Source organism: Syngnathus scovelli, chromosome 22 (assembly GCF_024217435.2).
Source record: "Syngnathus scovelli strain Florida chromosome 22, RoL_Ssco_1.2, whole genome shotgun sequence".
NCBI classification, from domain to species: Eukaryota; Metazoa; Chordata; class Actinopteri; order Syngnathiformes; family Syngnathidae; genus Syngnathus; species Syngnathus scovelli.
Window position 1 is genome coordinate 2273715 of NC_090868.1, and position 25173 is coordinate 2298887.

At 43.1% G+C, this 25173-nt stretch overlaps 4 protein-coding genes across 6 annotated transcripts; 2 read left to right on the top strand and 2 right to left on the bottom strand.

Moving 5' to 3' along the window:
- Nucleotides 1-3706: 3706 nt before the first annotated feature.
- Nucleotides 3707-4978, bottom strand: lyrm5a (LYR motif containing 5a). Its single transcript, XM_049761594.2, has 3 exons — nucleotides 4832-4978; nucleotides 4605-4670; nucleotides 3707-4289 (listed from the first exon to the last, which is right to left on the bottom strand). The coding sequence occupies exons 2-3, from the start codon at nucleotides 4647-4649 to the stop codon at nucleotides 4077-4079; spliced, it is 258 nt and encodes an 85-aa protein (XP_049617551.1). The 5' UTR covers nucleotides 4650-4670; nucleotides 4832-4978; the 3' UTR covers nucleotides 3707-4076.
- A 146-nt stretch (nucleotides 4979-5124) lies between these two features.
- Nucleotides 5125-8976, top strand: dnai7 (dynein axonemal intermediate chain 7). 2 transcript variants are annotated; one of them, XM_049761589.2, is made up of 17 exons: nucleotides 5125-5462; nucleotides 5550-5561; nucleotides 5643-5721; nucleotides 5796-5884; nucleotides 5947-6051; nucleotides 6122-6259; nucleotides 6320-6454; nucleotides 6578-6681; nucleotides 6745-6903; nucleotides 6971-7136; nucleotides 7217-7310; nucleotides 7440-7603; nucleotides 7667-7817; nucleotides 7934-8214; nucleotides 8275-8433; nucleotides 8496-8609; nucleotides 8671-8976. In XM_049761589.2, the coding sequence occupies exons 1-17, from the start codon at nucleotides 5460-5462 to the stop codon at nucleotides 8944-8946; spliced, it is 2229 nt and encodes a 742-aa protein (XP_049617546.1). In that variant the 5' UTR covers nucleotides 5125-5459; the 3' UTR covers nucleotides 8947-8976. The 2 variants fall into 2 exon arrangements, with proteins under 2 accessions (XP_049617546.1, XP_049617547.1); XM_049761590.2 differs by having other exon boundaries at nucleotides 5128-5462; nucleotides 7217-7301.
- On the bottom strand, nucleotides 8971-21383 carry lrmp (lymphoid-restricted membrane protein). 2 transcript variants are annotated; one of them, XM_049761579.1, is made up of 38 exons: nucleotides 21238-21383; nucleotides 18603-19180; nucleotides 18377-18481; nucleotides 18131-18308; nucleotides 18030-18067; nucleotides 17891-17960; nucleotides 17672-17830; nucleotides 17493-17607; nucleotides 17371-17421; nucleotides 17240-17317; nucleotides 17108-17164; nucleotides 16975-17034; nucleotides 16834-16898; nucleotides 16539-16635; nucleotides 16359-16475; nucleotides 16184-16285; nucleotides 15776-15927; nucleotides 14876-14987; nucleotides 14620-14815; nucleotides 14090-14127; nucleotides 13732-13822; nucleotides 13499-13622; nucleotides 13235-13283; nucleotides 12785-12828; nucleotides 12628-12716; nucleotides 12426-12556; nucleotides 12244-12356; nucleotides 12154-12184; nucleotides 11943-12083; nucleotides 11729-11863; nucleotides 11526-11673; nucleotides 11421-11464; nucleotides 11264-11332; nucleotides 11142-11200; nucleotides 10882-10980; nucleotides 10251-10376; nucleotides 9591-9742; nucleotides 8971-9532 (listed from the first exon to the last, which is right to left on the bottom strand). In XM_049761579.1, exons 2-38 carry the CDS (start codon nucleotides 19159-19161, stop codon nucleotides 9390-9392), a joined length of 4137 nt encoding a protein of 1378 aa, XP_049617536.1. In that variant the 5' UTR covers nucleotides 19162-19180; nucleotides 21238-21383; the 3' UTR covers nucleotides 8971-9389. The 2 variants fall into 2 exon arrangements, with proteins under 2 accessions (XP_049617536.1, XP_049617535.1); XM_049761578.1 differs by having other exon boundaries at nucleotides 17490-17607.
- On the top strand, nucleotides 19817-23861 carry bcat1 (branched chain amino-acid transaminase 1, cytosolic). Its single transcript, XM_049761592.2, has 11 exons — nucleotides 19817-19951; nucleotides 20287-20346; nucleotides 21248-21442; nucleotides 21502-21612; nucleotides 21710-21829; nucleotides 21889-22046; nucleotides 22106-22248; nucleotides 22309-22394; nucleotides 22458-22598; nucleotides 22667-22741; nucleotides 23682-23861. Exons 2-11 carry the CDS (start codon nucleotides 20299-20301, stop codon nucleotides 23718-23720), a joined length of 1116 nt encoding a protein of 371 aa, XP_049617549.1. The 5' UTR covers nucleotides 19817-19951; nucleotides 20287-20298; the 3' UTR covers nucleotides 23721-23861.
- The last annotated feature ends 1312 nt before the right edge of the window (nucleotides 23862-25173 follow it).

The following is a 25173-nucleotide window of genomic DNA, read 5'->3' on the forward strand; positions in this document are numbered from 1 at the left end:
TCAACCTTAGCTCTAACCCTAACCCTAGCTCTAACCCTAACTAGCCCTAACCCTAGCTCTAATCCTAGCTCTAGCTCAACCTAAACTCTAACCCTAACCCTAGCTCTAACCCTAACCCTAGCCCTAGCTCTAACCCTAACCCTAACCCTAGCTCTAACCCTAATCCTAACTCTGACTCTAGCTCTAACCCTAACCCTAGCTCTAACCCTAACCCTAGGTCTAACTCAACCTTATCTCTAACCCTAACCCTAGCTCTAACCCTAACGCTAGCTGTAACCCTAACCCTAACCCTAGCTCTAACCCTAGCTCCAACTCAACCTTAGGTCTAACCCTAGCTCTAACCCTAACCCTAGCTCTAACCCTAACCCTAGGTCTAACCCTAACCCTAACTCTAGCTCTAACCCTAACCCTAACCCTAGCCCTAACCCTAGCTCTAACTCAACCTTAGCTCTAACCCTAAACCTAGCATTAACCCTAACCCTAGCCCTAGCACTAACCCTAACCCTTCTTCTAACCCTAGCACTAACCCTAGGTCTAGCTCTAACCCTAACCTTAGCTCTAACCCTAGCTCCAGCTCTAACCATAACCCTAGCTCTAACCCTAGCTCTAACTCAACCTTAGCTCTAACCCTAACACAAGCACTAACTCTAACCCTAGCTCTAACTCAACCTTAGCTCTAACCCTAACCCTAGCTCTAACCCTAACCCTAGTCCTAACCTTAACCCTAGCTCTAACCCTAGCTCTAACCCTAACCCTAGCTCTAACCCTAACCCTAGCTCTAACTCAACCTTAGCTCTAACCCTAACCCTAGCTCTAACCCTAGCTCTAACCCTAGCCCTAACCCTAGCTCTATCTCAACCTTAGCTCTAACCCTAGCTCTAACCCTAGCTCTAACCCTAGCCCTAACCCTAGCTCTATCTCAACCTTAGCTCTAACCCTAGCTCTAACCCTAGCTCTAACCCTAACCCTAGCTCTAACTCAACCTTAGCTCTAACCCTAGCTCTAACCCTAACTCTAGCTCTAACCCTAACTCTAACTCAACCTTAGCTCTAACCCTAACCCTAGCTCTAACCCTAGCTCTAACCCTAACCCTAACTCTGACTCTAGCTCAAACCCTAACCCTAGCTCTAACTCAAGCTTAGGTCTAACCCTAGCTCTAACCCTAGCTCTAACTCAACCTTAGCTCTAACCCTAACACTAGCTCTAACCCTAACCCTAGCTCTAACTCAACCTTAGCTCTAACCCTAACCCTAGCTCTAACCCTAACCCTAGTCCTAACCTTAACCCTAGCTCTAACCCTAACTCTAGCTCTAACCCTAGCTCTAGCCCTAACCCTAGCTCTAACTCAACCTTAGCTCTAACCCTAACTCTAACCCTAACTCTAACCCTAGCTCTAAGGAGGTGTATGGTTATATGGGGCAGCACACGAGTAACTGTGATGCAAATTTTTTATGATAAAAACTTTTGGGTCTCACTGAGATTCGAACCCGGGTCGCTTTGGTGACAGCCCAGAGCACTAACCACTACACTATGGAAGCCTCGCTCATATTGCATGGAAGATGTATGGTTTTATGGAGCAGCTCACAAGCGAATAGAAGCACAGCAGATGTCATCACAACACATTGTGTACACGAACACCTAGCAAAGTACAATTTAAAATGACACTTTCCAAGTACCCAAAGTTAAACTTACAAAAGAAAAACCATAACAAATAAAACTTACACAAGAAGAGCCCTAACGTGGCACTTGACAGTCGTCATTGTCAAATGCAAAATGTAAACAAGGATCATGTGGAAATTAGGTCACTGCAATCTCTGGTTCGAATATCTTATTTATTTCCATTTTGCGATTCTTTTGAACAAATATTTTGAGTGAACCGATTCTAAAGATTCAGTTCACTTAAAACTGGAATGCACATCACTAGTACAAAACAGTGCAGACGAGTGTGAGGTGCCAGGTCTAAATAGTCGACTGGTTCATGACATGGGCTCTAGCTCGGTAAGACCTTGGTTCGATCCCAGGTGCGAGAATGTCCCTAAATGTGCTTTTATTGCGCAATTAACCCTTTATTTATTCATTCTTTTTTTACCTCGTGTCCATGAATGAGGTGTACCTACACATATTGTCATATAAAGCAGTTAACCAAATGTCTGAATTTTATGTTTTAATTGGCAAATAAAGAAACAAGGAATAAAACACCAGACAAGTTTTAACATAAATATTTATTACAAATAATAATACAACACCAGACAAGTTTTAACATAAATATTTATTACAAATAATAATACAAGTAAATTTCAAACCAGCAAACTAATGTGAAACTGCAGTAGATATATTGGATAACAATATTCAGGCGTATATCTGCATACACGTTATTTAAAAACTACTATAAGTGTTATACCACTATGCTAAAATTCTTACCAGCTCAGTGGCCTGAGAGGAGAGTGTCCGCCCTGAGATTGGGAGGTCGTGGGTTCAACTCACGGCCGGGTCATACCAGTGACCATTATAACAATGGTACTCATTTCTTCCCTGCTTGGCCCTCAGTGTAAGGGGTTGAAATGGGGCCCCCCCCTGCTGCTCACGATCATTCGGACTTTAATTTATAAACTCAAAATTACCCAAAGAGAACACATTTACATATTGTCATATAAAGCAGTTATCCAAATGTCAGATTTTTGTTTTCATGCCCCAAAAAATAAAAACAAGGAATAAAACACCAGACAAGTTTTAACAGGTTTTAATGTTTACTAAAATAATAATACTATAAGTAAATTTCAAACTAGTAATCTAATGTGAAATTGCAGTAGCTATATTGGAAAACAATATTTAGGCGTATGTATGCATACACGTTATTTAAAAACTATTATAAGTGTTCTAAAATCAAGAGAAGCATGATCTCGCCGTTGTTGCATAACGGCGCATCCCTTCATGCAATCAAGTTAGCCGTTAGCTTGGAGAAAAAGAAGTGGTGTGGTTCTTTCTTTCCTTGGCAAATCGTAAATCGACATTCTGACTTACATAGTTCACGCCAGGAGGGAGACGCAACACGTTTACTGACTGATCCGAAGGCAGTTGATCCATTGACTCGTTCGTGAACGGGAAAGAATTGGTTCCCTCACTGATCCGTTCACACGATGAACTGGAAATGCAAATCACTCACTCACATATTCGTTCACTCACAGTTTCGTTCGTTGGTGAGCGGGAAATGCTATTTACCACTCGTTCGTGAACGGGATGTGACGTCATTTTCTTCTTCGTTTTGTTTTACGGCGAGGTGGCACCAGCTTCAATGGGCATTACCGACACCTACTGGTTGAAGTCATATGAACTGAAAACGTCACTTCCTAAAGTGATTCGTTCACTCTCGTTCACTGAAAAGTTTCGTTCTTTTGAACCCATCGTTCACTCACGAGCCAACACTAGTGTAGGTGTTGTATTATAGAAAGAAATGTGTGTTCTTGTGTGAAACGTGTATTCTTGAGTGAACTGATTCTAAAGATTCAGTTCACTTAAAACAACTGGAAGGCACATCACGAGTGTGTGCGAGGGAAAGTGAAACGCTAAAGATGAGTCACTGTCGCTCACTTCCGCTTTCGTTTCCAAGCGCTCTCCTTAGTGCTTCCTGTTTCGTTTGATATTATCTGGGTCCTCGATTTTTTTGAATATATATGTATATGAATGCCAATTAATCACCGTTACGACCTTTTTGTTTTGTTCACATTTATTTTATTGTACTTACAAATTGGGTTGACAGTCCACATATTTACATTCATTTGTCACAAATTCCCCTTGAATCCATAGAACATCATACTTACAATGAATGTATGGCTGTATGTTTTGCTGCTTGCAATACATTAACAACTATAGTTGTGTAATTAAAATTGCTTCCACATTATTCTCGCACACTGCCTGTCTTTATGTACTTAACATGCACAAACATCTTCAACAATATTTGAAAATCAAATAACATGTTTCCTTTTGAGCGAGAGCCCAAGAGTGCCTTGCGTAAAAAATACCTGAAATTACTAATCATGGCAAAGGATTTCACAGTAATGTTTACATCCTTGATACAATTATGTTTCCGGGTCATAGTATCTCTTCTTCATGGCTCTGTATTTCTTGAGGAAGTAGAGAGCTTCGAGCTCCTTGATGACATACTCTCCTCGTCCCACGAGCTTTTTGATGTGCTCGGGGTCCGTCACATCTTTATTTTTCATGAAGGCCGACTTAAGGCGCTGTCGGAAAAAGGCTGATCCCTCCGGATAGTCTCGACCGAGATACAGCAGCTTTTGGATGAAAACGGAAAGACATCAGAATGCCAGATACAAAACATAAACAGGATAAAATTATAGATTAAATTGAATATTGTCTAGTTTATTTTTATTGATTTAATTTCATTTTTACCAGAGGAAAAAAACTTCCAATTATTTAGGAATAAAAATAATGAATTGTAATTATGTCTGTGAAAGTTGATGCAAATTAAATCAGGAGAAAAAGAGGTTTAGTTTCATAGGAAATAAAGCAAATACAAGTGTGTGTGTGTGTGTGAGTGGGTGGGGGGCTGCAAAACTTTGGAGAAATGAAGCCAAAAGCTCACTTACGTTCTTGTAAAGCTTAATAACTTCACCTCGTAGTGGGTTGGCCATTTGACAAGAGGGGCGACACCACTAAGGGAGACATTTGAAATACATGATTAACATTGTAATAAGAAGAAAGTAGAGAAGCGACGAGGACAATAGATTAGCTTTAGCTAAACAGCACATTACAAGCATTTTAAATGAATCTAGAGAAAAACAGTTGGAAAAATATCAACCAGATAAATACACACGTTGATGTGTTGCTTTTTATAGCTGTATGAAGTCAAATTAAATAATCGTGAGGAGTTTTTTTGTCCTTGTGGTAGAGGCTGTCGAGCAGCCTACCGTATATCGTTTCTGATGTCGTAAATCAAAACAAACACTGTCGTAAACTTTTTTTTGTTTACAAGCACCGTTTTTGCATTAAAATTGTTACATTATATTTTAATTGTTTTATCATTGTACTAAAATGTGGTCAAATAGACAATACTGGTTAAATATGTCAACTGACAAGATTTTTTTCTGAAAACACAATTCAATTGTTTACGTTTTATTCTGAAGACATATTTAAACCCACAACTCTTTTAAACAAATCTTAAAATGTACTAAAAGTCCCGTCTCTTACGGTGACGACATTTCGATAATAACAATGCATGGCAAAAAAAAAAAAAAAAAGATTTTGTGTCGTTACGTCCAGTGCGTCGGTTGCCATGGAGACCTGGCAGCGTCGAATTAAGCAACTAATATATTGAAAATAAGGCGTTTTATTTTATAGCCTGGTGTGACTTACCTGACTCTGACTTTAATCTTTCTTGCTACTTGTGTAGTTAACAATTAACTTTCTGTTATTTCCTCAAAAACAGGCCCTACTGAGTCGTCATGGTGAGTTTATTGCTTAACATTTCATCCATCTCTGTATTGCACGTTCTAATATTTCTTTTACATCTTTGGCCCATGACTGAATGAAAGCCTCCTAAAAAGGTAATCCCAATAGTGTCATTACTTTTGTCTTTATTTTCCTTCTTAATACGCTTATGTAATATTATTTTTCCTGTATCCCAGGGTAAAAAGCCCAAACTAACCAAAGCCCAAAAGGCCAAGCTGAAGCTTGAGGAGGAGCAGCGAAGGTTACGAGAAGAAGGTTGTGAAATATTTCTAAATTTATTAATAAACACACAAAAGTATCCATATGTGCATGATTGTTTTAATGTCCAGAGGAAGCTCGGATTCAAGCGGAGCGTGAAGAACAGGAAAGGTTGGAAAGGCAAAGAAGACAGGAAATTTTAGATATGCTCGAGGCGAAGGTACCCTAACAACATAGCTATGTATGTTTTCCTAAATAAATATGTTTTTTTTTTTATTAAAGGACAGCAAACGTAGAGGCCGTGAGGTGGGAGAGCTTCACTCCCTCCTGGAAAAGAATTATTTTGCTGTGATAAAATATAAAAATGATGCTGCGCAAATGTGCAAGGTACAGTCTACATGCTGGATTTTAAATTTCAACCTGACTCAAGTCTTCCTTTTCTGTTTTACAAATAAAGTGGGAGAAATACATGCAATGCGGTGACATACCCGACCCAGGAGTGCAGCAGGATATCAACACGTTCATCAGCTTGTGGAGAGATGACCCAACATGCAACATAAAGACCGTATTCAAACAGTGTAACCTCGCTTTACAGGTCTGTAGCTCTTTTTCCGACACGTTCCTTCTTTATTTCGAGCTCTTATTGTGTCTGCAGCTAATCGAAGAGCTGGAGGTGCTGCTCAGGGAGGTGACTGACGAGAAGTACATTCCCAAATATCAGGAAACGCTCTTGCATCTTCAGGACATAGTCTATACCAAGATTCTCAACATCAGCATGGAAATTCTCAAGGTATAATCTAGCCACTCAAATAATGTCTTATTCTAAATAGATATTTAGAATGCATCAATAATTATAGTGGGCTTGATATTGATCCATGGGGGATCCCAAATGGTGTATTTTTATTCTATTTAGGGGGCCAGCAACAACATTGACACAGAGACAGGCAACATGCAGGCTGTGGTTAAAGATGAAAACACCAAGTTGTGTGTGTGGGCCAACCTCATGAGGAAGTCAAGGTAGTGGAGCGGAAGTTCATTGAGGAGGTGCACATCTATTTATGCCTTTGTGTGACATTTTAGGTTTAAATGTTTGACCTTCAAGGAGGTGGGCATGGGTTTCGAGTTGACAAAGCAGCTCGCGATGAGCAATATCGCCGTGCGGATTCTTCATACTACCTACGACCACTTGTCCACATTATCCAGGATAACCCATGTGAAAACAACCGTCGCCCCTCCCAGGTCCATCAAACACCCCTTTATCACGATCTGGGATTTTTATATTCATCCCCTGCTATGTGGTGCCCAGGTTGCTCACCGTATTCGATGAGGTTCCGCAGGAGGTACCGGAGCAGGATGATGGGGAAAAGGAGATACAGGAGGAGATGCAGGAGGAGCAGGAGGAGGAACCTGAAGAGGAGCAGGAACAAGCAGAAGAGGAAGTGTCAATGGCTCAATATTCTGAGGAGACCAAGGTTTGGCCAGTCCAAAGAAAACCTTAAAACCAATCATATTAGATTTAATACAGTGATGTTTTTTTGTTTTTTTAATGGAGGGTTCAGAAAGTCAACTGTCAAGAGACAGTACCCATACAGAGGATGGAGAGAGCCAGGTTGTAACGCAGGTGGAGGTCGTGGAAGGTGAGCCCTGTAGGTCCATATCAATATTTTTTTAGCCACTTTTTGGACAGTAGTACAAATTGCAAGGGTCCTAGTATATACCCTTGAGGTACTCCTCCAGTGACAAGCCATTAGACGTTTCTCTCACCTTCCGTTCAGCCGAGCCGACCCCACCGCCCCCCGAAGAGGACGAGGTGTTTTCCAACGAAGGCGACGAGGTGGTGGACCTGAGGATGTACACGCCTCTGGGCGGAGTCTTCTATTACGAAATGTTCTACCTTCCGCCGCAATCTATTCACATCAATGGCTGGGAAATCCGAAGGGTAGATCAAAAATTCATTATCGTTAAAATATTTCAGGATGATTGCTTCCATTGTGCTTTATAGGTGTCGGAATCCAGGTTGAAAGTTTTCCAGTATATTCCTGAGAAATCAGAAGATGAGGAATCCGCTTCCACACTTGTCGGTGTGTCTGTGAGGCTCCCCGACACGGTGGTCTTCCTAGAAACCCCTCGAGTGGGCCGCTGGGATGCAGAAGGTAGGTACATCTCGGTTATAGTTCATTTTGAAGTTCCAGCAGGGGCAGTTCTAAGGGGTGGCCAAGGGCGGGCATGGCCTCCTTAACTCGCCATTGCTATTCTTCTCTGATCTTAGCCAAGTATTGGAGGATGGACGGTATCAGTGACTTTACTTGCCAAGAGAATGCACAGGAGGAGGAGGAGGAAGGGGAGGATGATGAGGAGGAAGTGGTGCAAGAGGAGACTGGTCCAGTGACAAAGGTGTCCTTCAAGATGGACTCCTTCTACCCCTTCGTGTTTATGCAGAAGACCTACGCCAACTTTCCCTTCCGGAGTTGGGAGGTGCGGCCGCTGGGAAAAGACTCCGCCCTCTTCACCATCCATGGGGCGCTCATTGATCTCACCATCACCATCCAGGTGGGCTTCGGAGAACGTTGAGAAGAACATAGGTTTGTGACTCGGTTTTGTTTGTCCCAGGGGGATCAGTGCATGCTGCAAACAGACCGGGAGTTGAACCTCGCCAATCTTTTTGGCAAGTGGATGAGCGCTCCTGATCTACAGCAGGCCATGATCAAGGCGGGCCTCAACGTCTTCGTCAATGAGCACACTGACAAATTTGTCACTTCCTGCCGCAAGGTCGCCATCTAACATCTTCCATCGGGTTTTACAAATTGTAGACTGTGACTTTTTGTCTACAGGACCCACGTAGGGAACACGTTGCCTATGAACAGATGTCCTTGTTTGCGTCAGTCTGTACCTTCTCATGGAGTAAATGGAATGCCCAATGTGGTCCACAATATATTGTGGTCAAAGTGAGTATTATATTAACAACCTCCAGAAATTCTGTAATTTTGTAATTTTTTTTTCTGTCAGGTCTCGGAGCACCAGGGAATAGATCCGGTACCCGAAGACTCGTGGAATCTCTTCCAGGTTGGTGCTAAGAGATTCCAGAAGTTGGAGATAACGGAAACGAGCGAGGAATTCTGCGCCGACCACCATCCCGAAAGCGAGTTTCACTCTACCTTCATCCACATGCTTCAAGACAACATGAGCCCGGAAGGGATCAGTCGAACCCGAGAGGCTCACTTCATCTTCGTGGACACCGTTCAAAGTCTCTTCTGCGCCACCAGACCGCTAATGTTTTGCTAATATTACGCGTAATAAAACATTCAATTATAATACTGGCTACTTTATTTATTCAAATTTTCAAGCATCTTTGGGAACATATAAAAGTTGAAAACAATGACAACCACAGCAAAACAGGGAAAAAATAATTTTGGTGGTGAAGACTTGTCACAGTTAAATAAATTCACATATCACACACTCCAAAAGTAGTCATAAATAGTTTTTAAAAACACTTACAATGTTTTTATTACCAGTGTTTATCAGCTTTAAAAAGTTATAAAATCTCTGCCAAGGACATCGAATTACCATTAAGCGGTCCTTGAACGGTTCAGACGTGCGCTAACGACATAAATCGGACAACGTGGGAATTTAAGGCTCCGGTACTGACGCGTGTAGTCGCCACCCTTCCAAAGTGCACGGGGGGGAAGGCCTCATCAACATAAGGTCCGAAAGTGGCAGTACGGGGGCTAAACCGGGGGCTGCCCGTTGTGTCGGAGGCCCGTGTAAGGCCAGAGCAACTGTTGGATGGCCATCCAGGAGTCACCGGTGCCCGCCGGGGCAGCATCTACTGCCGGTTGCATCACCAGATTGGCCAACAAGGCCAGGAGACCTAACGAGGTGACACCATTAAATATTTTTCTAAATTAGCCCGAACGGTTTAAGCTTACCTACGAGGATTAGCACCATGGCTAACCAAAGCCAGAGCCCCCTGGTGCCTCGGGCTACCTCAGCCGCCGTCGCTCGTGTGGATGTCAGGCTATGGACCAGAGATTGGGACAGACCTTGGTCTGAAGACACCGGGCTGGATGAGGAGCTTGGACTGGATGGAATCCGGAGAAGCAACGTTTAGTAAATGAGATGATGGGATGAGAAAGATGGCAGAAAGGTATTGCTGCATGCAGTTGAGAAGCTTGAGGAGAAATATGGAAACAAAAAATTGCTCATCAGGAAGTACTTGAAATGTTGGCAGCAGAATCAAGCACAGGGAGAGAAAATGTCGCCGGGGTTTGGCTTTAAAACACTTCATGATGAATCAGGTGGGCGAATGACGCACGTAAATTTGCATGCCGTCCACTTACAGCATTACAAAGAGTTCATCCTGACTTCTGAAGGACGTGAAAGGAGGAAAGCAGAAAATGGTTGACTTGAGAACTATTAGAAGATCTTGGAAGACACGACTTGAGATTCATGCAAGATGGCACACAAATCTGAGCAGAAATGAAAACGCAGAAGCCCAGAAGAACATGGAAGACGTTCATCATTTCCAACCTAAGAACCGAAATGATGAACTCTTCCATTGGTTTGAATTGGCGTAGAGGTAAACTAACGTCTTGAGGGGCAGAATGAGCGAGGTGATTTTGCTGCCCAGCTCACTGAGACTGGACCTCCTCCTCTCCGGCGTGGCTTCTTCTAGCTCCTCGACTGGCTGGGAGTCGGCGTTATTGCGCGCCGTCCTGTGGGCACGCCGCGCCAATCGGGCAAGAACAGTGACTAATAGCTTTTGCTTTAGTGACGCCTCAAAAATCTGTCCATTTTTTTTGTATAAAATACCAGAAACATCTCAGTTAGTAGTAATTAGTCGTGCATCTGGTAAATATACTGTAAATATATGACAATTAATAGCAGGAAAAAAAACTATAGCGGAAAAATGCTATTGCTAATAGACATGGAAAAAACAATTAGCGGAAAAATGCTATTGCTAAAAACAATTGATGAAACAATGAAAAACAATTGCACAAAAATATAAACCTCATAGCGGGAAAATGCTATTGCTAATAGACATTTAGCAGACACACAAAAAAGTCATTCTTGCTTAAAACGAAAACATTATATCTTGCCCGACAACAAACATGCAACACAACATAAAAGATGGCGGCGTCGATGCCGGTTCCGATTCCAAGCTCATTTGAATTTGGACTCTCAGAACACAACCCTTCACAACACTGAGACCTTCCTTACCCCTTCATCATGACAGAGGACTCTTCAGTGTCAACCCAGGCGCCAGAGCTAACAAAGCGTTTAAGTGGGGGGCGCGCCATGTTCTTTCCCGCCACATTCCTGGAAACCACCATTACCAACATATAGGGAAGGTTATAAACAACCCGAACTCCCGCGGCTCTGTCGCGCGAGGAAAGTCATTTCGAGTGACGCTAATGGCTTTACGTAAAAACTCAGAGTGGCATAGCTTTAGGCACATCGAGATTAACGGGAACACTCACCATGGAGATCTCCTGGTGAGTCTTTCAGCTTCGCTTTCCGTACCGTCTTGTAGTTTGGTCTGGGCATGACAAGAACATTAATTACAAAAGAAATAGAAATAAATATTAAAATAAATCCTCACCATGTCGTAGTGCACGTTCCCTCCAGCAGAGCGAGGGATTGCTGCTATGCTAACTCGCCGGTTTGATGACTGGGTGGTTACATGCGAGGGGGCGGGGCCAAAATGAAGTCAACACAACTTTATACACACACGTGGATGCGATTAGGTGAGTTTGCACCTTGTAGTATTGTGATGTTGTCGGTTTCTTGCCGCGGAATTCATCTGGAAAAAAAAAAATTGTTAGCGGAGCACTCCGGGGTGTTTGCTAACGCACGGAGCTGACCTCTATCGGAGTGTGATCCGAACGACCTTTCGTTCTGCATGAGCGCTTCCCGCAGTTCCAGTAGCTCGGCGTGCTCCTTGGTGTAGACCCGCCGCAAGTTCTCCACGTGCTGAATCATCACTTCCACCGCCTTACCGATACGATTTTCCTGCCAAGTCCCCAATGATTACGACAAAAAAAAAACTTTTTAGCGACACACATACCTGATGGATGGCTCCGAGCATCTCGGAACGACTTGACACTCGGGTCATGGACTGGATGAGGATATCCAGGTTCTTCTGGAGCCTGTGGATGATCTCCATTGATTGGTTGTCATCTTCACATAAAGGAGTTAGAGCCTACAAAAAAATTTTGAAATGTCAAATGGGCCGCAAATGGCCCTCATGCCGCAGTTTGGACACCACCGAAATTTTGGACCTGCAGTAATCCCTGGCAGCTGGACACCTCCCTTCGGACGTTCTCCTCAGCCAGATCCCGCGAACGCTCCTCCAGCCGGAGTCTCTTGTCTAATGTAAACATGTCGCACTTGAAGCCAAGAGCCAAACGCTGGAACTCGGACTGAAAAAAAAAGACAAAAATTAAACATTCATAGCAGGGATTTTCTTCATTCTTACAAAACGTTCTTCACCTCAATCTCCTTGTCGTTGGCTGATAGGCTGCTGAAAAAGACAACATGAGCAATTAGCCGAATTATTAATAAATGTAAATATTGCGTTACCTTTGCTTATCTTCTTTGCACGAGTCGGTCCGAGCGGAGATGCTCGGCAACTCGGCTTCAGGTTTTGCCTGCTCCACCTTTGGTTCTTCTGCGGCGTCCGCCTCTTGTGACTCCTTCAGATCCAGACCAACCATTGATGTCATGCAATTTTAACCTCACAGATTAAATCTGCTCAATCTTACCAGTTCGTTCTTATTTTCTCCCGAGTTACTCGTCATGCTGCTTTCTGATTGGCCGTTCTGCAGCGCTGATGCGTTTCCCTCCTGACGGTCAGTCTGAGCGGTTGGGTCAATGCCGTCGAGCGGTTCGGTCCCTTGAGGAAAACGCGTGTGGGTGCCAAAACTAGTACTCACATGCTAGAACCGCCCCCCCTGGGTTTCCTACCTGCCATGGTGGCCTGTTGGGTAGCCGCTGCGGCGTTGCCCTCGTGCTTGCTTTCCTCTTCTTCAACCAACACAGGAAGCGGACTCGAACTAAAAAAAAAACCCACAACGTTGCCATCAACACCGCAGATCCACCACAGAAGCCAGACGGTACTCACGTGTCCCCTGCAGGTTTGGGTGAGGACTGGTCCCGGTTCAGGTTCTGAAGAAGTTACCAAAGTAAGAAACGGAGCATACCTGTTCCCGTTTGTGTGTGGAAGAGATTCGGCTGAATTGTTACATAATGGAGAGCTCTGCAACCGCGTGTGTGTCTGTGTGTGTGTGTGTGTGGAGACACGCCAACGCTAGCACGGCGCTAAGTGGCGGAGGTGGACCGCCCGCTTGTGTGAACATTCTCACGATGGAGTAAGGTGAGCGTTCTGACACACAACAGGATATTGCGCAATACCATAAAAGTACATAGTGCCCGGTTTTAAATAATAAAAAAAAAAAAAAGAAAAGCAATTTCAAAACTAAAAGCAAAGTGGCGGAATGAGAGCAGAGGAAGTAGAATAGAGGAAGCCGTTTCACTTAGAAAAATGCTTCTCGTGTGATATTACGGGGCTCACCTCGGCCTCCTCGCTTCCTCCCTCGCGGTCCTCACCAAGCGGCTGGACGCTGTGTGCAGAAGAGTCCATTTCAAGAACTTTATAAATTCACAGCTTCCATTTTTTAGGTGTTGTCGGCAGGGCTGATGCAAAGCATGGCAGCGGAGAAACTATTTGGCCAGTGCAACTCCTCCCACAGACAGGAAAACCTTTGACTAGCAAATGTGGGCCAGGAACTCGTCATAGGGAAGTGATGGCTAAAAATGGTGATCGATTTTTTTTCACCTCTCATTTGTCGGCGTGACCTCATCTGGTTGATCTTCCGTTGTTGTTGGCATCTTAGTTGGGTCCTGATCAGATGAGGTGCTCAGGTTCTGCGTTACGGACTGAGACGATGTGGTTTCTGTCTCTGTGCAGAAAAGCCCCCGAAAAAAATAAATATTAACGGCATATTTATTCAACAATCATTTTTCTATGCTGCTTTTTTTTTTGAGGTTGAGCAAAAGCGGCGGTCTTACCGTGGCTCTCTGAGTGGGACGGGGCATCCGCCGCTGGGTGCTCGGAGCTGACAGCTTGCGAGTGGGCGTCCGACGGTACCGCTGCCTCGTTCTGAGGAGAAAAAAAAAAAAAACAAAAAAAAACATGGATTCAGAAATAGAAGACAATGTTTGAAATGCAAAGGCTGCAGGCGGATTTTTATAAAATATATATAAAAAATACAATAAATATTAAAAATATAAAATATAAATAAATATAGAAATATATCTGGATTTTTTTAAAATTCAGAAATAGAAGACATTTGAATATGCAAATGGATTCAGATGGATTTTTATCAACATTAACTGCAATATGGTGTGGTGCCGAAATTAATTTTACCTGCAAACTAGTTTGGCTCACCCTTACTTCAGGAGTTCCTGCAAGACACAAAAAAAAATTTGAATGCCATCCAAATGCTAACCCCACCTTCTTCCATAAAAGCTCATTTGAGGAGCGAGGGAGGGGCCGAGGAGTCCGAATCTCATCCCCTTCGGCCAAAGTGGCATTAGTGACCGTTCACACAATTTTTTTTTTTATGTCTCTGCCTGCCAACCACTCATGCAAGGCAGGAATGAAGAGGATTACTGCTCGCTGGGACAGCTTCACACCTGGCCATAGAAGGACCTTGAGGAAGACGTTTTGACACACACACATTTTCCTTCACACACACGCACGAGCGCTCGGACTGGAACCGCCATAGAAGGTAGGGGTCTTCTTACGCCGGCTTCCCAAACTTATGTGAACTGCGTCAAGGCTGACTGAGCGTCCTTGAATTCAAGGATTACAGACGGACGTGTTATCTAATCCCTAACTGACTCCCCAAAAAAATTATAAATCTTCACGTGACATAAAAATAATATTTTACCTACCCTCAAGACATTGACTGTCTTCGGGTTTGGCCGACACAGGAGTGGACGAGTTCCTCGGTTCCCCTTCGCCCGATCCGTTCACAACCGTCCACCTCTCGTCTTCCGTCTGTCCGCCGTCCGTCCCGCTCCCCGCTATTTCGTTTTTCAGGATATCTTGAAGGGCGTATTCCTCATCCCATTCCAGGTCTTCCCCGGTCTTAAAAAGAACGAGATGTATCAGAAAAACCTCAACGCAATCTCCCCGCGTCCAACTGACCTCTTCTTCAGGTCCGGGTGTCTGGCACGAAGCTTCTCTGCTATCTTGAGGGGTCTTGAGCTGCTCTAGTTCTTCACCGAGCTGCCGCTTCTGGTTCTCCTGATCCTGCACCCTGCACGACAAAACACATTCCATCAAGTACAAGTCCAACAGCGGGACTTCCTAGAAAGCAAGATCGTGCCGGACATACTGTACCCAATCCGCAGGCCCATGCAGTGTCCCATTTTGTTTCCCAGGGTGACCAGCGCCAGTTCTCCAACTGGCCCACAGCACTTATTTTCAAATCCTCCAAATTGTCTAATAGTGTGGTTGAGTTTGTGAGCAGCAGTCTGACCCCTCTCTGACTGGGCTGGGACTGAACCACAGTGACCCTTTATATAGCGGTGCACCCTCACACACGCACATACTGTGAACGCACACACATTTACACTAACAGCAGGTCTTAAACCAGTTTGAGGGATTTTTAAAAATATTTTTTAAGAGTCTAAGACATGAAAAGTTGAAGATACACAAGCACTCATCCAGGAAGCTAATTTATCAGTACGGTCAGGGGCAGCGCTAAGGGGGAGGGGCGCAGGGGCAGGGCCTCCCCTGAAATAATTTTGGGCCCCCCAGGTGCTAGACCAAAAAAAAATTGGACTTTATAGATTTTTCCAGGAATTTTTCCTCACATTTCAACCCATTCCTGACAGTAACATAAAATTAATCTTCATCATTTTTTTCTGAAGAATTTTTGAGGTTTGGGGGAAAAAAAAATCCTAACTCTGCCATTGTACGTAATCATGCTGAGGCCCAGAATTGGCCCTAACCCAAGCATAGTGAGATGGGCCTCTGAGATCCTCCCCCCCCCTACTGAACAGAGACAACACAAATCAGAAAAAGACTGAAACCAAACACTACCTGACTGAAAGATGCAGGATCTCCGTTCGTGACCTCCTCATATTCCCGGCCATTTTCACCAGCTCCTTCTCGATGGAGTCTGTGTACTGCGCCAGCTGGTCCAAACTCAAGGCCCAGTCTTCTCTTGTAGCGTTAAGCTCTACCTGGACCGCCTGTCGAAATACAAGACCAGAAAGATTATTTCCATGAAGCTGACTCTTCACTTTGACCGGCACTCAACCGTGTGTGTGTGTGTGTGTGTGTTAACGGCAGTATGGCCGAACGTGCCTAATGAATGCAGAGTGGAGGAACAAAAGAGGAGGATTGTCAAGAGCGAGCTGTGTTCACGCTACAATAAATAAACAGAGCTGAGTTATACAATGGTGTGTGGGAAACAGAACTGGGATGGAGATAAATGTGCAACAGAACCTCAAGACTGGTTTGGATCTCGCCGCTTGGTTTGGTGTGCTCGCTCAGCAAAGCTTTCAGCGTGGACACGACTGTGTTGGTGTCTTCTCTGAAATCGTTCTTCTACAGATATGACATAATATAGGTTGGGTATTTATTTATTTTATTTTTTGGGGGGGAAAAAAATTACCCTTACCAGTCTGTTGAGGAGTTTCCTGAACTCCAAAGCCATGATGTCAGGGCTGGGTCCGTGCATCATCAGAAGAACTTCCTTGTCCAGAGTCTCATCCAGCGACGAGGCGAAGCAAACGTTCTAAAAAAACAGAGCCAAACATTTATATTCATCGAAATTCAACAACGTCGGTGAAATGCTGACCTCCAGTGGTGACTGAGCCAAGGCCAGCTCGGTCTGCAGGGATCCTGAAGCGTTCTGGTTCAGTCTGTAGGCCACCGAAAGGGAAACTCCAGCGCTGCTTAGAGTCACATATTGATACAAGTGATCATACTAGATTGAAAAGGAAACTGAAAGTGTATGCGGAGTTCCCCAGGGATCAATCCTCAGCCCCTATTCATTGTGTTTATCAATGAGATCTGTGAAGCTATTCAAATGTGTGTTTTTGGTGATGATGCCACTTTTCTGATTTGAAAGATTTCCCTGAGGCACAACTCACCCTGAAAGATCTTGATGCATCACCTGCATGTGGTTCTCCAATTTGCTCTTGTCGGCCCTTAGTAACTGGAAAAAAAAAAGTCCAAAACAGGCAATACATAAAACATTTGCAAAAAAATTTGATTGATTTGAAAACACCGACCTCCGTGATGGACGAATATTCTTCCACTGCCGCTTTGAGATCTTCTATCTGTCTGCTCCTCTGTGTAAAAAAAGAAATAAAAATTTGCAAGACCTCAATGAAATAAATAAAATAAATTGAATAGGACAATGACCTCTTGTATAAGAGATTCCTTTTCAGTGATGACTGTATCGAAAGATTGAATCTGCACCTAAGGACGAGGACATTTATTGAGAGACCCAAAACGATGAATAGAAGCAAACCACAAAAAATTAAAATTGCTAACCTCAAGGTCATCGTTGATGTTACAGAGCTCGGCTATTCTCTTTTGAAGCTTGTCCATCTCCATGGTGACCTTGAAGTTCTGCAAAGCCATGAGATTTAGCCACGCCCTTAAAAAAATCCCAAAAATTCTACCTCGTCCTCGATTGAAGCAATCTTGGCGATGAGATCTTGATTTTCTTTCTCCTGGAAAACAAGGAAGCAGTTTTATTTTCCTGCATGCGGCTGTTGGCGAGCGGCGAGATTGGTCCGACCACGTGTTTGCTTCGTGCGGAGGCGAGAGCTCTGTCTTCCTCCGTGCAGCTCAGAGCGGCCTTCATTTCTTCCACCTCGTCATGCAGCATCTTCTCTTTGTGGATTAGCTGCTGGTGACTATGGAAAAGAGGAGGAGGGGGTGAGAGCTGGAAAACATCTCGCAGCCATGAGGACATCTTACGCTTTGATCTGGTTGCGCAACACCTCGGTCTCATCCGCCAGCTTTTGGTTGCTCTCCTCCATGACCTCCACCGTCTGTTTCAACTTCTTCACCTCCTCCTGGAGCTTCTGGTTGCTCATCTGGACGTCGGCGAGGCAGTAAACCAGCTCTGATGTTTCACTGGAGGAAAAAAAAAAGATATAATTTCATCTTTGAAGGTGACTCATCATCTCAACGTACAATTCTGCTTTTGACGCGTCGCCTCCAAAGCCCTCCAAGCTTCCTGACGTCATGTTGAAGGTCCTCCTGGCTATGACACAAAAGGACACCATCAGAAGAAGAATAGGTCCCAAAAAAATAATAATTATGGGACAAATACCAGCGTTGACCTGGGTTCCATCTTCTGATGACTCCTCCCTAGCAAAAAATAAAAACACGGCGTTGTTAACAGGCACCGATGAAGATTCGCCGTTCCTTCACCTGTTACGGCAGTCATCGATCCACTCCCTCATGATGGCGTGATACGTATCCAGATCGATGGAAACATCTTTGCGTTCGGGATCCAGCATGTTGCAGAGCTCCTCCAGTCCTCGGTCCTCCGAAGTACGGCTGGTGGTGTGCCGCAAGAAGTCCACAATGTGGGACACGTAAACCTTCCCTAATAGAAGATACCAAAATAATAAGGGCTAATTTATCTTTTAAGATGAGCCTGGAGATAAAAATTACCTCGACGCTGCGTGTCACAAGCGTGGAAGATAGTGTCGAGGAGATTCTCCTCGCAGATGAGGCTAACTTCTGCCATGTTGTTGCTCTCAGAAACCGGCGTGTTTGCTAAGCGAGCACATGACGCGGATTTCCACCCCAAGGCGGCCAATGGCAGAAGGCGGAAAATTACACATTATGTAAAGGTCAACATGGTAGCTTTGCAAAATCTTTTTTGTTTTTTTCTTACCTCCATCTCCTAGTGATAGCTTCCGGACAACCAAAGCCGGGTAGGGGAGCTCGGCTTCCGAGGAGCTAGCCGTGCTACCGGGGCTGAAGTTCAGCTCATACGAGACGGGGTTCCGAATCGGGGTAAAGGTACGAGAGAGAGCTGGTTTATCGGAATCTACCGATTGGGGTCCGCTTTGTGTGAAAGTGAAGTAAGGGGAGTCTTTGGTCTCACGTGTGGTGCTGGGAGTGGAGCAGTACTTCTGCTTGAATGGTTTTACTCCGCTTCTGCCAACACTAGTGATGCTGTATGTGATGTTAGCTGGAGATGATGGATCCATGTTCTTTTGAGATGCCACACAATTGGGACTTTCCTTTCTCCCGTGGACTCCTTTCTTCAAGATGGCTTCCAGGTTACGCCTGAGGCCGCATTGGGGGCTGTCGTAGCTGCTGGAGGACAGTTTGGGGATTCTGAAGGGGGTATTGGGCGCCCGGTCACCCCGCCACTGGATGGTCTGAAGTTTGCGGCAGATGCTGTCCACCGGGTTGTGGCGGCGTGTTGGCTGGATTGTGTAGGCCATGATCAAGTGTGCTTGGAGTCTGGGGACACACAAGTTGGGTGATGTGGAAATAATAAATAAATGTAAACTAGCTGCTTAGTATATTAAAATATAAATCTAATGTGGGAAAAAACATTTGCAGGTTTGAATTGATTTAAGATCTTCCTATTTATATAAAAGTTTGACTTGGATTAACTTGAATTATGATTAAACGGAGAAAATCGACATTTTAAATTATTCCCACCATAGCAAAATAAATGGAAAATAAAATATAAAATAATTTACCAGGTAAATTATAAAGCCTTCAGACACCAGGTGCAGGTAATTAAAATAAATTCAATAAATGCGCAAATATTGAAATAACCATAGGGCTTCTATAAGATGCATTCATTAATACACAACATAAATGATATATTTTGTATTTAAATAACAAGGTTTGCTGCTCAAAAAGTCAAGAAAGACTTCTTTTTAAAAATAGTTTTTCCCCCCACCAAGCAAGCAGTCAATCAAATAACAAATAAACACCTGAAAAAAAAATAACCGTACCTTAAATAAGCTCCAAAGACAAAAATAAATTGTCGTTACCTGAACGAGCTCGATTGGTAATCAAGCTCACCGTTCCCTTCTCGCGCATGCGCATTAGGAGAGCGCTCTAAAAAAAACAAGTAAGCCAACAGCACCACTATGTGGTAGGAAGCGGTAATGACAACAAGGCGGAACAAACGTAACGTTTCCTAAAAATCAAAAGTCTGTCAGCAAAACAGTAGAGCGGACGCATTCCAAATTCAACCTGACTTCTTTTCCATTTCAGGTAAATAAGAATATATGGATACATCACTGAGATTGTGTAAATAATTCCAAAAGGTTTACCTTCATCTGAAATTTAATTTAATTTCTTAAAATTGCTTGACTTCTATTTATCTAACATTACAATAAAATACTTTTGGATTAAAATTACCAGGTGGCAAGGAGTTGGGGAACGGAATTAAAAATTAATTTTCAAAAATCACTCACAATGGGACTTGGAGTAAAAAAATTAAGAACCATATTAGATCATTATATTGTCCATTGTGGCCAAAATTGGCCTTCTAACAAAACCAAATATAAAATCCATATTTCTGTGTTTATTTTGCCATTTTTTTACAGTCTTCTCACAGCATGGAGGTGCCAACCAGGAACGGTGATTGCAGAATTCATAGCTTCAAGGTATACTTTGATGCTTTATAGTGGACAAAATAAAGCACCTACCCTCAGTTGCAGCATCTTGATGATTCACACTTTCAAAAAAAAAATCCCCACAGAAGAATCTAAAATATCTGCCTGGAAAATATCATCCAGTAGTTTTATTGAGAAGTATCTCCATCAGAACGAGTGACCTTATTGCTCTCAGCAGAATCCACTGTCCCAGTTCACACTAAGTAGCCGAAGCTATCGGGTGGAGATTAGGCTACTCACAACACACACTTTCATTTAGTGTGAACCAACTTCATGGACATTGTGTTCTTTTTTTTTTTTTTTGCTCAGAGACCACCTAACAAATATTTGGTCCCGATCCCTGAGTAGTACAAAAGGCTCAGTGGGCCTTATTTACTTTCACCGGAAGACCGACACATATAGTATTTATAGCCACTTAAGCACTTGACAAGCACAGTGTGTGAACGGAAGGATGGCGGTAACAGTGAGGGAGGGGGGGGGGATTATGACGCATGCTAAGATTTGTCCTCATGTGTCATATTGTTTATAAAGCGCAAAGAAAATAATAAAATCATACAACAAACTACAAAACAAAGTGCTTTGGTCACTTTGTCTAGTAGAGTAACCTGGTGTGCCTCAAGGTTCAATATTAGGTACTGTTGAATTTGACATGATCCCTCTTGGCTATTTTAATTAAAAATTAATTTAGATTGATTTTAATCGAATCAGTTGAGAACATTTATTTATTTTTATTTATTAGTATATTGTTGTTAAATAAGTATCACACTAATATTAAATATTATTTATATATTATAATATTAAATATTATTTATTTTTATTTATTAGTAGGCGTCACACAATAATATTAAACACACATGATTTTAGTGTGTAATGATAACTCACATGTGCTTAGGCAGCAGACCTTGTTATCAAGCTCCCCACGGCTCCGGTAACCCAGCCCGACGTGTGCACCTTCGGGACGGTCTTCACCAACCACATGCTGACCATCGAGTGGGACACCTCCGAAGGCTGGCAGGCGCCACTCATCCGGCCTTTCAAGAACCTGTCACTCCACCCAGCCTGCTCATCACTGCACTATGGAATTCAGGTGAGAAGAAAGGTAAGAACTTTAGAACACCAGGTAATATCTGAACTTATTCTCCACAGCTGTTTGAAGGTCTCAAGGCTTACCGTGGCGATGACAATCGAGTCCGTCTCTTCAGGCCGATGCTCAACATGGAACGCATGGTCATCTCCGCAAGGAGAGCTTGTCTACCAGTAAGTTGGATGTAAAAAAAAGTGTATATACAGTTTAAATGAAACAATAAAGTACCTAAGATTGAGCCTTGAGGTACACCAGTACTTCCTCTTTCAGATATTCGACCCATCAGAGTTGCTCGAGTGTATCAGGAAACTCGTCGAAGTCGACCAGAACTGGATCCCTTCCTCCAACACAACCAGTTTGTACATCAGACCTACATTGATCAGCACCGAGGTACCAAGTAGCCACCATTTAAAGTTATCAACACTAAATATTATTTCCTTGCGTTCTAGGCATCTCTGGCTGTAGAAAAACCCGGCCGAGCTTTGCTGTTTGTCATCATGAGCCCCGTGGGTTCCTACTTCACGGCGTCCAAAGAGATATCCTTGTGGGCCGACCCGAAGTACACACGGGCCTGGGAAGGAGGAACCGGAGACTGCAAGATGGGAGGGTGGGAAGTATTAGTGTGACATCACTACGTGGATTGTTACTGACCTTATTTTTTGCCAGGAACTATGGTGGCACCTTATTTGCGCAATACGAGGCGAAGGATAGCGGATGTCAACAAGTTCTGTGGTTGTACGGGAAGGACCATCAAATCACTGAAGTGGGAACCATGAATATCTTTATCCACTGGATCAACGACAACGGAGGTCAGTCCATCCTGACAGACACAAAATATATATATTTTAAATATACTTTTCAAATTTTAGAAGAAGAGCTTGCGACGCCACCCCTGAACGGCCTCATCCTCCCGGGCATTACCCGACAGAGCATCCTGGAACTCACCAGAAAATGGGTAAGGCATTTTATTTTCATCGTACTTCCCCTTTAAGCTAATTTTCTCCCGTCTAATATAAAGGGGGAATTTAAAGTATCAGAGCGCGACGTGAACATGGCCGAGCTCTGCGGCGCTCTCAAGCAGGGCCGCGTCAAGCAGGTTTTCGGTTCGGGCACTGCCTGTATGATCTGCCCGGTGGGGGAAATCGTTTACTTGGGAGAGGTAGGATAATCAGTCGAAAATATTTTCACAGAGCACTATTATTTATATTTTGTGTTTTTTTTGTATAGCGCTTAATCATCCCGTGTCAGGACAAGAGTTCACAGCTGAGTGCTCATATTTGCAAGCAACTCACAGATATTCAGGTTGGTATTACTCATCATGCAAATTGACCACTCCCACAACGGCGCAGATCCCCCCCCCCCCAAATCATCAAGAGTTTAATTGGTGTTTGCAAGATGAGAGATGTCCACAAATATTTCACTTTCAGAAGTTAACTAAATCTATTTATTATTGTTTTTGTAATCACTGCGAGGCAGGAGATGAGCGCTCCATCTATCATGCAGGCCTCACGAGAGATGTGCGTGCTGCTCGGGCGCCTTCTGAATGCCCCCCCCTCCCCCCCCCCCCCCCCTTTCACAATGCGCTTTGTGGCTTCATAGAGGCCCGAGTGGCAAACTCCTGCCTTCTCTCATTAAGCCCGGCGTAATTGCACAAACTCAATTATTGCCTCAGCAATTTTTTTTTTTTTTTTGTGATCTTCAAAAAGCCGAGATGCTGCAAAACGAAGAAGCCTCGGACAAGCGCGGGGAAGCTTAATGAACAATAAAATCGACCAAAACAGCGCGTCGGCGCCTTTAAATCTGTTGACATTTCATTTGGAGGCGAGCGGCAACATTGTGCAACAAACAAACGAGTGGTCCGAGGCTGCGGATGAAAGATGGGTTTACTAAGTCGCCCTTCCTGTTCCTCTTTCAAGTTAATTAGAAATCACATCCTTTTGTTTCCCCTTCGCGTGCGTTTATTTACTTTCTCACTTGGACCATTAGAACAAATTTGCAGAATGAGAGGCAAATAATTGGATTTGTCGCCGCAGCTGTCACGGATTGGGGGGAACATTTTGTTGTGATTGTTATTATTCCTCCTCTCTGTTGTGTCGCCTCGCCGATTTGCTCAAGGGTGTTTAATTTCATTTTTTCTCATTTGTGATTTGTTTGCAATTAAGAGGCACTGGGTGAGAAGAACTTTTATTGCTTAGTGACAAGAGGTTTTTTTGGACCTTGTCAATCTTATTTTGTCTTGCAGTGCGGACGCACACCAAGTGATTGGACAACCCTCGTCTAACCCGGACTGGAAAATTTAACTCGCATGCAATCTTTCCACTGTCCTTGCATTGTACTGAGAATGGAAAAAGAAAATTGTGCAAAGCGCATTAAGTGACTTGTCTCATGCAATCGGGCTTAATAAATTACATTTGCACGGCAACAGTACTTTTTATTTATTTATTTATTTATTATTATTTTTTTTTTATAGCACCAAGGATTTAAAAGCAAGTTAAATATGGAGTAAGAAATGCAACCTGGTAAAAAAAAACAACTTTAAATTAGTTCATTGGTCCACTTTATTTTTATATATAAAAAAAATAATTAAATATATTGTATGTATTTTTTTGCTTAATTAAATATTTGGTTAAAATATTAGAATTAATATTGGAATTTTTATTTTTTGTCAATTTAGAAAAAAAAAATTTAAACTTGGGCCTTGAGCACAAAAGTTTACACACCCCTGCCCGAGATTAAAGGTGTCCCTAATGTTGTGGCACATTAAAAGCCAACACTTTATGTTTAGCATGGAAATGATTCTTTGTGATCAAAAAGCAGGAACCCTCCATTTGTCCCCCAAAATGATGTTGATGATGTCCCGTCACTTCACGTTAAGGCGCCCGTGACATTCACGCAAAGGCACAAGAGAGGCGTCGGGATGTAATTCGAGGCAAAGGAGCGAGCGAGGGCCAGGGAGAAGGGAGACGGAGGAGAGCGAGAGGAAGATGGCAGCCATTCAGCTCCAAAGAGCCACGTTTGGCTCTGAGCATGTGCGGCCGCCCTTTCCTCCCCTCTGGCCGGGGGGGCTTGATGTGATTTGACAAGAACTGCGCTGTCATCTTGAGTTAGTCCAATTTGAAAGTCTAATTAATGAACTCGGCGCCACTTTGTGTAGTCGTCTTTGCTTCCTCTTCTGGGGACTGTTTGTCTCCTATTTGCCTTTTCTTTTACGCTTCCTTTGAGCATTCACTTGATAGCCATTTTTTTTTTATCTTGTTAAAAACGTGCAGTATTTTCAAAATAGTATTAAATATTTTATATATTATCTTTTTTTTACAGTGAAAGGAACACATTTGATTAAAAAAAATAAATTAAAAAATCTATTGTATTAAAGTAATATTAATGTTGAGCTTTTTTAGTTTTAGTATTAAATATTTTATATATTTTTTACAATGAAATGAACACATACGTTTGATTTAAAAAATAAATTTAAAAATCATGTTTGTATTATATTAAAGTAATATTAATGTTGATTTTTTATTTATTTTTTATTTCAAATCAGGTCATTTAACTCTTAATGACTTTTAATGCCATGTCTGCATTTACCAGAGGGTGGCGCTAGCAGCAAACAAACCCACAAGTTCTCTCTTTAAAAAAAATTAAAAAAAATTGTGCACCTTTGGAGGCCTGCCGCTCAAACCCATTGCAGAACTAATCTATTTCCATGGCCGTGTTAATCCACAACACATTGATGG

What these genes read in the sequence shown, in the direction of transcription:
- lyrm5a (XM_049761594.2), bottom strand. Translation starts at nt 4,649, where the DNA reads ATGGCCAACCCACTACGAGGTGAAGTTATTAAGCTTTACAAGAAC. An exon ending in TTATTAAGCTTTACAAGAAC is followed by an intron (nt 4,290 to 4,604) that starts GTAAGTGAGCTT and finishes TTCATCCAAAAG; the next exon opens with CTGCTGTATCTCGGTCGAGA.
- dnai7 (XM_049761589.2), top strand. An exon ending in GCGAAGGTTACGAGAAGAAG is followed by an intron (nt 5,722 to 5,795) that starts GTTGTGAAATAT and finishes TTTAATGTCCAG; the next exon opens with AGGAAGCTCGGATTCAAGCG. An exon ending in GGGCCGCTGGGATGCAGAAG is followed by an intron (nt 7,818 to 7,933) that starts GTAGGTACATCT and finishes CTCTGATCTTAG; the next exon opens with CCAAGTATTGGAGGATGGAC.
- lrmp (XM_049761578.1), bottom strand. Translation starts at nt 19,161, where the DNA reads ATGGCCTACACAATCCAGCCAACACGCCGCCACAACCCGGTGGACAGC. An exon ending in ATCCTGCATCTTTCAGTCAG is followed by an intron (nt 14,988 to 15,775) that starts GTAGTGTTTGGT and finishes TTTGTCGTGCAG; the next exon opens with GGTGCAGGATCAGGAGAACC. An exon ending in TCCTCTGTCATGATGAAGGG is followed by an intron (nt 10,377 to 10,881) that starts GTAAGGAAGGTC and finishes GCGTGCCCACAG; the next exon opens with GACGGCGCGCAATAACGCCG.
- bcat1 (XM_049761592.2), top strand. Translation starts at nt 20,299, where the DNA reads ATGGAGGTGCCAACCAGGAACGGTGATTGCAGAATTCATAGCTTCAAG. An exon ending in CAAGGAGAGCTTGTCTACCA is followed by an intron (nt 21,613 to 21,709) that starts GTAAGTTGGATG and finishes TTCCTCTTTCAG; the next exon opens with ATATTCGACCCATCAGAGTT. An exon ending in TGGAACTCACCAGAAAATGG is followed by an intron (nt 22,395 to 22,457) that starts GTAAGGCATTTT and finishes TCTAATATAAAG; the next exon opens with GGGGAATTTAAAGTATCAGA.